Source organism: Lactuca saligna, chromosome 3, assembly GCF_052625555.1.
Source record: "Lactuca saligna cultivar CGN05327 chromosome 3, ASM5262555v1, whole genome shotgun sequence".
NCBI classification, from domain to species: Eukaryota; Viridiplantae; Streptophyta; class Magnoliopsida; order Asterales; family Asteraceae; genus Lactuca; species Lactuca saligna.
In genome coordinates, this window is record NC_136419.1 from 184,511,817 (window position 1) to 184,526,861 (window position 15,045).

The following is a 15,045-nucleotide window of genomic DNA, read 5'->3' on the forward strand; positions in this document are numbered from 1 at the left end:
AATTTCTTCCGCGACCTCAACAAACCTCCAACCCAAGTGCGGTTTCATACTGCAGCCACAAAAACCCTGCTCATCAACCATGATTGGAACACTCCCATCATGACTTTGCACTACTGCTTCCACTTCTGTGGACTTACACTCCCTCTCGGAGCCACATTTCTTTCCCTTTCCTTACCAAGGAAATCCACCTGGCCGCCTTGTCACTATGACAAGTGCCACAGTGCTCACCCAATACCACACCATTCTCTTATAACATAACTGTTATCCCATGCAACACACATGCTCTGAATCTGCCCGCAAGGACTCTCGAGTCCATGCACTATCTCCACTAATCGAGATCAATACTCGGGGCTAAACCTTCCAATGCTAACACATCGCGACATACTCAATCCATTTCCTCGAACCGATCTATTGACACCTGCAGAGTCTTCAGCATGACTGGACCGCCTTACCAGGCCTTCAACCAATCTGGACCACTCTCAGAACCTTCAGCCGATCTGGACCGCCCTCCAGGGCCTTCAGCCTGGCTGGACAGTTCTCCGAGCCTTCGGCCTGACTGGTACGCCTACCGGCCTTCAGTCTACCCGGACCGCTCAACTAGCATTCATCCCTCTGAGTTATCCCTCCGGGAAACCCTCCCATGCATATTGTTCTAGCCCTCTAGGGGTTCCGAACTCTATCTCCATCATACTTGCTCAATCTCGGCCTGATCCCAGGCCCTCCATAATAAATGCCCTAGGTCTGTATCCCGCCCCACATGCCTGCCACTTACTCATACCAGCCTACGCTCTTGGCTGACAAAACACTGCTGAATCCCAAGCAGCTAAACAACCTCCCATGCTCATCGATCTTCCGGAGAATTTTCCAATTCTCCCCCATTTATAACACCGACTATCAATCACCGGTCGCCCTCACCGACCTCCCTCAACAACCATTCTCAACACAAACACTTACACGCGAACTGCGTCCCGCAAGCACGAGCAACCTTCACAAAATCACATATCAACACTAATCATCCCGAGCTCGAAAGAAACTCAATTTTCAGCTAACCAACCCTCAGACTGCAGATGCTACCTGGTATTCCGACCAACCGCCAGACTTCCACTAATAACCCTCATGAATGATAACCAACGAAATTCCCAACACTAAACCCATAACCATACCGTAACCTTCAAAGAACAACGAATACCATACCGAAAACCACACAATGAGACTAGCAGATAAACAATACTCCAAAATAATCACAAGATAACAAGATATCAAGAAACAAACATACCCACAGCTGCATCCGACACTGCTCTTACCTCCTCTGTTGTAAGCTGAAAAACACGACCCTGAGCCCTTGGGGGCTCCGCTCCACCCTGACCTTCGCCCTTGATCCTCAATGTGGCTGGTGCTGGAGCCTGCACTGGTCCTGCAGCAAGCTATGGACAGTTGACCCTCAAGTGCCCAACCTGATGACAATGATAACAAATCCTCAAATCCCGAACCGGGGCTGACTGCCGACAATCCCTCGCATAGTGCCCCTCCTTTTCGCACTTGCGGCATGCACCACCGGACCTACAAACTCCGGTGTGACCCTTCCTACACTTCCCACAAGTGTGGCTGCTCTGGTCTCCCACCCTAGAATCAACCATCCTGGACCGCTTCGGCGTCGACTGCGACTGTACTGGAGCCTGCCTCAGCTCACGCAACTGCAACTCAATCTCCAACTCACGCCACCTGGTGGCCTCCTGCAACTCCAACAAAGTCTCGCACCTCTGCGTAGACACAAACTGTCTGATATCTCTCTTGAGCATACTCAGATATCGGGACATCTGAGCCTGCTCCGAAGCGAACTCAGGGCAAAACATCACCCTCTCAGTGAACATCCTAGTGATCTCCGTCACCGACTCCGAATCATGCTTCATCTTAAGAAACTCCTAAGCCAATCTCTCCCTCTCAACCCACGGCACATAACGAGTGTTGAACATCTCTCTGAACTGATCCCATGAAACCACAACCCTCTGCGCATCCGAATATGACCCCGTGGTCAATCTCTACCAATCCTTCGCCCCGAGCCTCAACAGGTTCAGAGCACACCTCACCCTCTGATTAGCAGGGCATGAACACGTGAAGAAACACCCCTCCACGTCCGAAAACCATCTCATAGCAACAATCGGGTCCTGAACTCCATCAAAGGTAGGAGGCTTCGTATTATCGAAGTCCCGATACTGAAAACGTCGACCGGCTCCTTCCTCTACCACTGCTACAGCCGCTGTAGCCGCCACGACAGCCGTCTCAGTGAGAGCCACATAGCACTCATCAAAATACTCAACCATGGCGGTCTTGATCCACCCAAACAATTCTGGCAACCGTTCTGGAAGCTCGGCCTAGAACAACGCAGCAACCTCATCATGCAGGATCTCACGAATCCTAGCATCCAACTTGCCTGTGCTCATCTGACCAATAACCTCGGGCGGTACCGACCCACCCTGACCGCCCTCTCCGGCTCCTGATCCTGACCCGGATCCACTCCCAGCATGCCTCGTGATTACCATACTGAAAAACACCATAAAATCTCAGACACTTCCCACTATCCCGGGAATCAACTCTCAACCCAACCCTAGAGGTCATGGTTTCCCTGATACGCGTATGGGTCCTGTGCTTTCAGTAGTACGGGCCCATACTACCTTCCACACCTACCCATATTTGTATGAAGTACTACCACAACACCCTAGTGAAAAACATACATAACAAGTGCTCAATCCTCACTCCTAGAGGAACACCGAAAATCTCCCACAGAGGACCCTAGGCTAGCAGACATCATAAATCAGGCAACACTATCATGAAACCCTGAAGATCTCTAGCCTAGTACTAGCATGTTGATCTATCAAAGCTCAAAAAAAATATCATGTATGGTATTTTGGGGTTACTTACTGGCTCCGGCTGATCATACCTCCGCGTCCTCCTTTCATTTTGAAAACCGTTTTAAATTCTCTTTTAAAAAACTCTCCCTGATTTGAGACTGGATTCACACGAATGTTCCTCCAATTCACTCAAACCAAGGCTCTGATACCAACTTGTAACGACCATAAAATTCCAACCAATTTGAACTTTTCAAAAACATCCCGATTTCATAAAATTATTACAAAAAGGTTTTCAATACAATTACTTTAGAGTATTCCCAGTATCACAAAACATAATCATGAGGAGCGGTACGATCACGCCTTTGCCTTGCCACGGTCTCCTGAAGAACCTGAAAAACATTGAACCACAACTGTAAGCCCGAAAGCTTAGTGAGATATCCCCAAAATATCAACCACATATACCATACACACATAACATGCCATATCATAACAGAACACAGAACAACCATGCACTTCGGGTCTACTGTGTGACTGGTTCGCCGCACTGGCCAACAGTCCACCTGGTCCACCCTCCGAGTCTAGCCATATACATCGAGTCTACAGTGTGATTGGTCCGCCCGCTCCGAGCCTTCAATCCACCTGGTGCACTCTCTAAGTCTACAGTATGACTGGTCTGCCCGCACTGGGCCTTCAGTCGGCCTGGTCCACTCTCCGAGCCTCGGCACGTCTGGTCCGCCCTCTTGGGGACCTACAGCCTATCCGGACCGCTCGCTGGGCCTTCAGGACAACTGGTCCGCCCTGGGTATCTTGGCCTACAGCATAAAGCAGGACCCGCCTCAACCCAACCCCAGTCCAACAACCATGTGCACATAAACATACAATCATATAACAATTCACAGTCAACAAGCCGATCCAGCATATCACATAACATATCATCATCCTAACCAGGATACCGACCTAACAGGTCACTAGCATAGCATCAGCATACATACCAGGATACCGACCTTAACCTGGTCTCTAACATATACCATCCTAGCTACCAGGATGCAAACATATCAGAGCAATAACATAACAACAAATACCCGGATCTCAACCCGATAAAGGGCCGACCTTGGTGCCTTAGACCCTGTTGATATAGTGAGGATAACTCACCTCGCAACTGCCGACTGAACAGATAAACCCGAGCTGCTCTGACCACTGATAAGATCTCCACCACTGGCCAACCACCAAAACACTGAACTCAAAACAATATCCATAATTACCAAAATGCCCCTTGAAAATAACTGGTCAACCCTTGGTCAAAGTCAACCCCTGACTGACTCTACTCGCCGAGTCAACCCAATGACTCGTCGAGTCCACATACACAGAACTTCCCACATCCGCGACTCAACTCGCCGAGTCACCCCGAGACTCGCCGAGTCCAACAACTCTGAGTCCTTTCTCACTCGACTCACCGAGTCATCCCTTGACATACCGAGTCACAGCTTAACCAGAATAAGCTTGGACCTCACGACCAGACTCGCCGAGTCCAAGGCTATCTTCAACCTACTCGCCGAGTTGTTCTTCCAACTCGCCGAGTTCCAACCCATCTTCAAGCAACTCGCCGAGTGCCTCTAGATCTCATCCCATACAGAAACCTTCCAAGCGATGCAATTGATCCAAAACGTAGATCTACCCTCCTACAACCCATCCATCACGTAAAGTGGAAAACTTTACGTGAATCCAAAGAGATCTAGGCATTTACAATCTAGGGCTAGGGTTTGGGATAAGATGACTTCACCAAACACTCAAGAACGGTGACTTTAATGCACTCCCGACCTTCTCCATTCCAGATCTGTGGTAGCAACCTCAGATCTATCCTTCAAACTCAAGATACCACAAGCTAAACTTCCCACACATACCAAAAATGATGAATCTAGATGAATAGCAGCCTAAGAAATGAGATAATACCTCAAAAGGAAGCCTCAACAGCAAAGAAATCCGAATCTTAGCGAAGCCCCTTGCTCCAAGCCTCCTAACTCTCCAAGATCTCCTCCAAAATCTATTCTCCAAGGCTCAAATGCACTCAAATCCTTCATAATCGCGTTTCTAGGGTTTTCTAGACTTCAAGGGAGGGTAAGGAGGCTGGGGAGAGGGTATAATGTCCTTTATATAGGGCCCATCCTCCGAAATTAGGGTTTTCTCCACTCAGCACCAACTCGCCGAGTCCAGCCGCCGACTCGCCGAGTTGGCCACTTGACACGCGACCAGAGTCGCGACCCTACTCGTTGAGTCCACTCATGGACTCGCCGAGTAGCCCTTTCCCAAATAAACTTTTAACCCTTCGACTCTACTCTTGATATTCCGGGATGTTACACTACATCTGCAGATGTCATATTTTAAACTATATGTATGATTTCTTATTCAATAACCATGGTGATGCTAAAAGTGCCAAGGAATTGTAGGACATCCTTGAATCAAAGTACATCGTTGATGATGCTTCTAGCAAGAAGTTCATGGTAGCAACCTTAATAACTATACAATTGTTGATTCAAGGTCTATCGTGGACCAATACAACGAACTGCTTCGCATTATGGGTCAATTCAAACTACACAAAATGAATATGGATGAATCGATTGATGTGTCAAGCGTGATTGATAAACTTTCACCATCACGGAAAGACTTTAAACATAACTTATTTGATAAAACTGGCAATTCTCGTCAGTTTTTGAAACCATCAATCATGCCATTAATTTCAGGATTGCTTGACCACTTCCGAAGATGAGAACCCTAATCGAAACCCTAGTGTCAAGTATAAATACAACTATTTTCTGTGAGTGGTTAGGGATTTTTCTCAGTTCTTCTTTTTCTCGAACAAGCTAATAATCCTTCTAGCAATTTGGCTTATATTTCTGTGCCTAGATTCGTAAGTGTCATTTTGAATTATCTTAGACCGGAATTCTGATAACCCGGGCATAAAGTTAGAAATAAGTTTGAAATGAGAACCTAGGTGATCCATTGAGAATCCAGAACTCCACCATAAACCCTTTTATAACATGACACCCCTCCCCCTCTTTTTTTTTTTTTTTTCTATCTCCCCTACAACACCGACCAACCCCTCTTTGTCTTTATTTCTTTGTGCTTGAAAACCAGAGCGACAGTGGCCGGCAAGGCGGCAACATCCAATGATGGAGAGCCCGACAGGCCGACACCCACTAGTGATTTCAATTTGGGATTTCTACCCTCGTTTAGTTAGTTTCCTATATTTGGGGTCAATCTGGAATTTCGATGTGTTTGTTTCCTGTTAAAATTTGGATTTCGATTTATTTGTTTCAGATTTGAGTGGGAGGTGGTGATAAATAATGGTGGTGGTGATATAAGGTGCTTGTGTTATGCTATCATTTACTCCAATAATAATTCTAAATAGCAAGAAAGTATAAAATCAAAAGAAGACAAAAACATAGGCATTATAGTCATTTGGTATGCAAGCATGGTAAATAAGGACCAAAAAGCTGATTGATTTTTCAACACTGAGTCAAATTTCCAAAACTATGACCACATCTCGAGATTTTTGTATAGTTTGTAGCACATGGACCAAAACTGTAATTTACTTCTTTATTAGTTATTAAGGCATCAATGTTGGGTTATTCAATTGTACTGGTACTTAATAATAAAAAAAAGTCATTATTATAAAGAGAAGCACAGGCCACGTTGAGAAGTCACGTGACGAAAAATAGTGGTGCCCAGCTGCCAACTAGAAGAATGGTACAAAAAATTATTAAAAATATAATAGCTATAAGCCTATAGCATCATACCATGATTTTTACTATAAAACAAGGCTTAATCCTTCTTTCCCGAACACTATTTTCATCTACATCCCTAATACATACCAGTGCTTCCATTTCACTATAAGCAATGGCTGAAATTGTTGTTTCTACCTTCTTCACGGTGGTCTTTGAAAAGCTGGCTTCTGAAGCTTTGAAGAAAATTGCTCGTGCCAAAGGAATCGATTCCGAGCTCAAGAAATTGAAAAGATCACTAGGCCAGATCCACGCTCTGCTTAATGATGCTTCTCATAAGGAAATAACTGATGAAGCTGTTAAAGCATGGCTGAATGATCTCCAGCATTTGGCTTACGACATAGATGACCTACTTGACGATTTGGCAACTGAAGCTATGCATCGTGAGTTGACCGAGGTATCGGGAGCCACCACCAGCAAAGTAAGAAAGCTAATCCCAAAATGTTGCAGCAAGTTCTCATTAAGTAGTAGGATGCAATATAAGTTAGATGATATTAGCACCAGGTTACAAGAACTAGTGGACGCAAAAAATGATCTTGGTTTAATTGTAGTGACAAATGAAAAACCCAAAATTGTAAGATATGAGGCATGTTTGGTAGATGCAAGTAGTATTGTTGGACGTGAAGGTCATAAGAAGGCATTGGTTCAACAACTTTTGGTGGGTAAAGATGAATCCTGTAGTCATCAGAACTTTAGTGTCGTGCCCATAGTTGGTATGGGTGGAGTAGGTAAAACAACTCTAGCTAGACTTTTGTATGACGAAAAGGAAGTGAAGGATCACTTCGAACTCAGGGCTTGGGTTTGTGTTTCCGATGAGTTCAATATCTCCAGTATAAGCAAAGTTATTTATCAATCTGTGACTGGGGAAAACAAGGAATTTGCAGATTTAAATCTGCTTCAAGAAGCTCTTAAACAGCAACTTATGAAGAAACTATTTCTAATAGTTTTAGATGATGTGTGGTCTGAAAGCTATGATGACTGGGAAAAATTAGTGGGCCCATTTCTTGTGGGAGCTCCTGGAAGTAAAGTTATCATGACGACTCGGAAGGAGCAATTGCTCAAAAAGCTGGGTTATGCTCATGTAGACTCACTACAGAGTCTGTCACATGACGATGCTCTGACTTTGTTTGCTCAACATGCATTGGGTGTTGCTAACTTTGACTCACATTCAGCACTTAGACCACTTGGTGAAGGGTTTGTGAAAAAATGTGATGGCTTGCCTTTGGCATTAAGAACACTTGGGAGGCTATTGAGGACAAAAACAGATGAGGAAGCATGGAAAGAGCTGTTGGATAGTGAGATATGGAGTTTAGGAAATAGAGATGAGATTGTTCCGGCTCTAAGACTAAGTTACCATGATCTTTCTGCCTCTTTGAAAATGTGTTTTGCATACTGCTCCTTGTTCCCCAAGGACTACGAGTTTGAGAAGGAGGAGTTGATTTTATTGTGGATGGCTGAAGGGTTTTTGCGCCAATCGACTACAAGCAAGTCAATGGAGCGTTTGGGTCTCGAATATTTTGAAGAGTTGTTGTCAAGGTCGTTTTTTCAACACCTGCCTGGTGACAAATTGTTGTTTGTGATGCATGATCTCATGAATGACTTGGCTATATCTGTTGCTGGAGATTTTTTTTCAAGGTTAGACATCGAGGTAAAAAAGGAATTTAGGAAGAAAACTTTGGAAAAGTACCGCCATATATCATTCCAGTGTGATGATTTCATGGGTTATGAAAGGTTCGAGGCATTCAAAGGAGCTACAAATGTGAGAACATTCCTAGCATTGGATTCTACGAGGCACACAAATCCTGGATCATTCAGCTTTTCAGATAAGATTTCGGCCAACTTAGTTCAACAGTTACCATTACTAAGGGTTCTATGCCTGAGTTACCTGACAATAAGCGAGGTTCCAGAGTGTGTTGGTAGTATGAAGCACTTGCGTTATCTGAACTTATGTCGTACCCACATCAGAAGTTTACCAGAAAATGTGTGTCGTCTGTATAATTTAGAGACATTGATAGTTTATCGCTGCACTTTTTTAGCTAACTTGCCTGGGAACTTCTCAAAGCTTAAGAATTTGCGTCATTTTGACTTTAGGTGTACTCCGCTTGTGAAGAAAATGCCCTTAGGTATTGCTGAGTTGAAAAGCCTACAAACTCTCTCTAAAATCATTATTGAAGGAGACGATGGATTTTCAATGACCAGCCTTAAAGACTTAAAATATCTCCAAGGAAAAATTTCCATTACTGGGCTGGAAAAAGTGCAAAGTGCAATGCATGCACAAGAACTGAACTTTTCCCAAAAGAGGATAAGTGAGTTAGAGGTGGAATGGAGTGATGTATTTGATTGTTCTCGAAAGGAAACACTTGAAAAGGAGGTCCTCTGTGGGCTGAAGCCTCACAATGATGATTTGATAAAGCTTGGAATAGTGTCATTTGGAGGTAAAGAGTTTCCAAATTGGGTTGGGGATCCCTCATTTCTTCGGTTGGCTTGTGTGTCGATACATGGTTGCAAAAAATGTACATCTCTACCACCACTTGGGCAGCTACCTTCACTAAAGAAGTTGTCTATTCATGACATGGATGAAGTGAAGGTTGTAGGCTCGGAATTACCTGGAAATGGTCTTGCATTCCCTTCACTTGAAAGTCTATCTTTTGTTAATATGCAGGAATGGGTGGTATGGTCAGGTACAGTTTTTCCATGTCTTCGAAAGCTTTGGATAAGTGATTGTCCTAAGTTGGTTAAAATCTCACTTGAAGCACTACCATCACTAAGGGAGCTAACAATAAATAACTGTGGTCATGAAATGCTAACAAGTATAGTTGGTGTAACTTCATCAGTCACCCAGTTTAATATAAGTTACATCCGTGGTCTAACTGACCAGCTGTGGAGAGGTGTTATAGAGTATCTTGGGACAGTTGAAGAAATAAAAATTGAACGGTGTAATGAAATAAGATACTTGTGGGAATCTGAAGAAAAGTCAAGTAAGGTACTTGTAAATTTAAGGAAGTTGGTAGTGTATTTGTGTTCAAATTTGGTGAGTTTAGGAGAGATTGAGAACAACTGTGGCAGCCACCTAACATCTCTTAGGATCTTGGAAGTAAAGTTTTGTCACAGATTGGAGCGTTGCAGTTGCCCAGATAGCATTGAGACGTTGAATATACGTGGGTGTCATTCGATTACGTCTGTTTCTTTTCCATCAGGAGCGCAGAAACTCAAGTCAGTTACGATTGATGGTTGTAAGAAACTATTAGATAATGTGGTGGGAGGAGAAGATGTGACTAGGGTGCTTATGAACTCAAGCATGACCATGCTTGAATCTGTAGAGATAAGTTGTTGGCCAAACCTGAAATCGGTCATTGAATTGAGTCGCTTCATTCACCTCACCAAATTGGAAATAACAGATTGTCCAGAGATAGAGTCATTTCCAGACCACGAGTTGCCCAATCTCACTGCCTTAAAACATCTGACAATAACAAATTGTCCAAGTATGGATGCTTCATTCCCTTGTGGGCTTTGGCCTCCCAAACTGAGTCACCTTAAAATAGGGGGGTTGCACAAGCCAATCACAGAGTGGGGCCCACAGAATTACCCAAGCTCACTTGTTGAACTACGGTTAATTGGTGTTAGAGCAGATCTGAGTAATTTTAGTCAATTGTCCCATCTTCTTCCTCCATCTCTTATTTATCTTGGCATAAATAAATTTGAGAATCTGGAATCACTTTCAACCGGACTCCAACATCTCACCTCCCTCCAACGTCTCTCCATTTTCATGTGCCCAAAGACGATAGATCTACCAGAAATGTTGTTGCCTTCACTTTTGAGTTTGAGAATCTATAGTTGTCCAAATCTGGAACAACGGTGTAGTAAAGAAGGCTCTTACTGGTGGCCCCGCATTGCCCACATCCCCTTACTCGACATATTCTGAGGAGTTACCAAGTTGATATGAAGGTATGCACCTCCCTCTGTCTTTAATAGTATGCAAATATCATATCAACATAAGTATGTATATAATCAAACGTTATCTTTTTTGTCTCAATATATATTGTTGTTCGTATCGACATGAAATTGCTTTTCTCTTTCTATTTTTTTTTGTCGTTGAATTCAATTAAAGTTTTTTTCATGGAAGAGCCAATCCCCCCTAATAAATGAAAGTAATTTTACCACATGTCATTATCTCATTAACTTGGACACATGTCATTTTTTGGTATTTTTGATTAAATGTTTTCTCTATTTGTCATTTTTTTTTATCTTTTCTTAATTCATAAATTATATTTACACCTCAATTACTCATTGCCTTAATTGAAAATAACCAATAAATTACAATATTAGTATTCATATAGTATTTAATATGTTTCCTTTTCAATTCAAAATTTAAATTTTAAATTTCAAATCTAAAATTTCAAACTTAAATAAAATTTTGTTTAAACTTTTATATTTAATTTTTGTTTTTATCAAACCCATATAACATATGGGTCTCACACCTAGTTAGATATAAAAATAAATCAGAATGGTTGACACGCGTAAATATCTTAAGAAAAAAATATTATATGTGAAATTCCAAATTAAATTGTGAACTTGGATTGATTGTAGAAGTTTCATTAATTGTTGAAGCTGTACAATTTTGATTCTGAAATCACGTTAATAACAGTTTAATAAACTACAAGCACAAATATGTTAAGATTATGAATCACTTTAGATACATAAGATATCTTAAATAATGCACTGTATTTCCTAATAGCTTCATATGACTTTATCCATTAGAAAATGTCAAGTTATCTATTGCTTATTTGAGGATACATTTAACTCCAGGGATTAATGGGTCAAGTGTATGGATGCTTAATTGCATCATTCAAATTTGATTTTTCTTTTTTCTGTGTTTGAGAGTTAATTTGACACCAGAACAAAAAACAGAGAACAACTTGTACTCTTTGCCATATAACTTTTGTAACTCATATTTCTTTGTGAAATTTCTCAGAACACTACAAGAAACTGGAATCATGTCCAATGGGACTTCAACAGTATTGTTGCTTCAGTTCTCAATTTAAAAAATCTGTAGAAAGAAAGGATTGGTAGGAGATACTGCTACTGGCATATCCCCTAGGGATTACAAATTAATATGAAGGTATTCCTCTCTCTACCTTTGATTTGCTGTAGTTTAGATACGCATAATGTTAGTAGTTGATTTTGCTTTTATTCAAAATGCAGCTTTTTGATATTATCTCAGCATAAAAAATGTTTCTCAATATCATAAAATACTTTTGTTTTTTATATGAATGTGATTTTGGTGTGAACAGGGAATAGCCGACGATGGATTGCAAAATATATGAAAATCATTACTGATTAATACGATTTACATCCAAGGAGTAAGAGATTAGATGTCCGTGGATGCAAAAAATTTTAGAAATAAAAGAGTCAAGAGGAAATACAAGATTAAATGCTGGTGTTGCTTCAGATCTACAAGGCTAGTTCCTCTCAAGCTGCTTGCAGATTGAAAAATCATTATGTAGCTTCCAAAGTTGACTTCTTCTGGTTATAATCAAGGTAAGGTGGCTACTCGTTGTTAACTCCACCAACGATGCCTCTGTTTATTGATCTCCTTATATCTAAAATGATGATATTGAGCTGATTGATTTTTATAACTTTACTATTGATATATAAGAGAAATTCTACTTAGATATTCAAGTCTAAGAGAAATTTAAAATCGAGACATTGTTCTCATTGATATTTCACAAAGTTGAATAGATCAAAATTATGGTTTATAGAAATTAAACCCTAAGAAGGTTATTTCGAAAATGTCATAGGGTTCTTGAAACCATAGCCACCACCCTATATTTTCGAAATCTACAAGGGTTTTAGAAACCCTAGCCCCCTTCCCTAATTTTCTATATTTTAGAATCCCTTCTAAGGTTTGCTATGTTTCTTTATTTGTTATTTAAGAGGCTTAAAATTTGGACAATTAAAACCTAGTAAACCATAACCTTTTTCCAAAAAAAAAAAAAAAAAAAAAAAAAAGAACAATAAAAAATTTGAAGGCTTATGATAAGGATTAAATTAAATTTTTATTAACATAGACATATTTATATTATGGACTAATACTTCAAACACTCTTTTATCCATGTTCTTTACAACGAATATCAACACATATGTTTTCACCCCAAGATCTAGACCATATTCAGGATCTTCAACATGTTTTAACATCTTTGACACATAACACTTTGTTAAACACCTTATACAAAAGATCAGACCAAACGTTCTAATTTGTTGACAAAGTTCTTAATGTGATTTTTGACTAAAACAATATATATATATATATATATATATATATATATATATATATATATATATATATATATATATATATATATATATATATATATATATATATATATATATATATATATATATATGGAGTGGTTTAAATAGGAACCACAAAATATTAAGAACCCTAAGAACCCCCATTTAATAAGTATATATGTATTGTGAATATTGTTAAATATATTAAAATCTTAATTTTTGTCTTTTGGTAAGAAAATAACAAAATCGTACTCTTTTTAGTCTAATATTTTCATTTATATAATCATTCCTTATTCTTAACATAAAATTTATATAAAATACAACTGTACATAATCCATTTATAATTTAACACACAAAATTCACAACTTAATACAACGTATTTTTATATTAATTCATAAATTCAAAAAAATCAAACCCAAAATCTACCACCACGACAACCACACGCTGCCACCAATCACTTATGCAACTTCGCAACCATCTTTTCTTGTAAATCAGATTTATATATAAAGTCATGCAATGAAAGGGTAAATACTACATTCATAATTTAATAAACATATTAATTCACTCATTTTGAATTTAATACAAAACAAGTAAAAAAACTAATGTATTCTTACATACTTATACAACACAAAAAATAAATATATTCACAAGACCATTAATACAAAAATTCATATAAATCATTTATATTTTAACACAAAATCTATAAAAAAAAATCCACTGTAAATTGCAATCAGTTCACAACTTAATATAGTTAATTACTGTCTAATACATAAAATTCACAGCTCAATATAATAGATTAACAATTTAATACACTGAAATTTCATATTCTTAAATTAAAACGTACATTTATACTTTCAAATTCGAAGGCTAGTATTTTTTTCAAAGTTTAATTTTACACAATATTCTTAATTTAAATTTTTGTAGAATTTATTTAAATTTAGAAAAAAAATCATATATGTGTATAATGATTATTTCTTCTTATATTTCTGAACCAAACACATAATTCCTAAAAAGATACAGTCATGTCACAACTTAATGCGACAACCCTTTATTTTCTATGTTGTAAAAAGTCAAACATATCAAATAAAAGTCAAATTTATTGTTTTGTTAATTTAATAAAGTTAAAATAAAAAAATTGATATGTATTAGCCTTGTAAAAGTGTTGTAAGAATTAGAAGTAAAATCATTTAAAAACCTAGAACCTTCTCATCTAGATCCTTCTCGCACCGCAAACCGTTTACAACCACAAACCTCAAACAACAAACCTCATTTTCGCCCGTAAACTTCTTCATACTGAAAACCTCGCAATCTGATCCCTTCAGACCGCAAACTCTTTCCTTGGTTTGTGTTCTCGGCCGGAAACCCACAAGTATATATATATATATATATATTTATATAAGTTGCCCGAAAATATACCTCATTTTTACATCCTTAACCGAAAACACTCACAAATCCCCTCAAGAACACTTCAACCGAAAACACTCTTTTCTCTCAAGTATCATGCGAAGATCACTTGAATCTTCCTAATTTCATACTGATTTCTTCAAGTATTCATCGCATCTTTTGAAAATCATCATCCACTCTCCTGATTTCCAACCGAAAACACCCCTATATCACTAGTGTTCACGAAGAACACGAAGAACACCCACACAATATTATAAGAATTATTGTAAGTCCTTTTACAATAATTAATTGTTGTTTAACACTTTAAACAATTCTAGACTATCTAATTTATACTTAATTTTATTTTAATATAAATTAGGATTCGGTTTTTATCACGAGTTCTAACTTGTGGATTTAGCCCTACTACACCGTATCTACAACCGGAAACTCACAAAAGGTGAGTTCATACCCTTGTGTTTTTACTATTTTTCACTATTTTAGGGGGGGGGGGGGGGGGATACAAGTCTAAACACAAGGACACTGTGTTTACAATTATATAATTTCTAAATATTTCTAAAAATGATTTCAAGTTGTTGAAACACTTTTAAATACTTTCAAACTCCTTTAAATGTCTTAAAAACTCTTTTAAACTTATATTTTTCTAAAATCATATATATATATATATATATATATATATATATATATATATATATATATATATGTGAATATAAAAAGTTACTTCA

General features: G+C 39.0%; 1 protein-coding gene across 1 annotated transcript; it reads left to right on the forward strand.

Annotated features, from left to right (window-relative positions):
• The first annotated feature begins 6,672 nt into the window (after nucleotides 1-6,672).
• On the forward strand, nucleotides 6,673-12,280 carry LOC145037613 (putative disease resistance RPP13-like protein 1). Its single transcript, XM_078986317.1, has 3 exons — nucleotides 6,673-10,573; nucleotides 11,601-11,747; nucleotides 11,920-12,280. The coding sequence occupies exon 1, from the start codon at nucleotides 6,744-6,746 to the stop codon at nucleotides 10,548-10,550; it is 3,807 nt and encodes a 1,268-aa protein (XP_078842443.1). The 5' UTR covers nucleotides 6,673-6,743; the 3' UTR covers nucleotides 10,551-10,573; nucleotides 11,601-11,747; nucleotides 11,920-12,280.
• The last annotated feature ends 2,765 nt before the right edge of the window (nucleotides 12,281-15,045 follow it).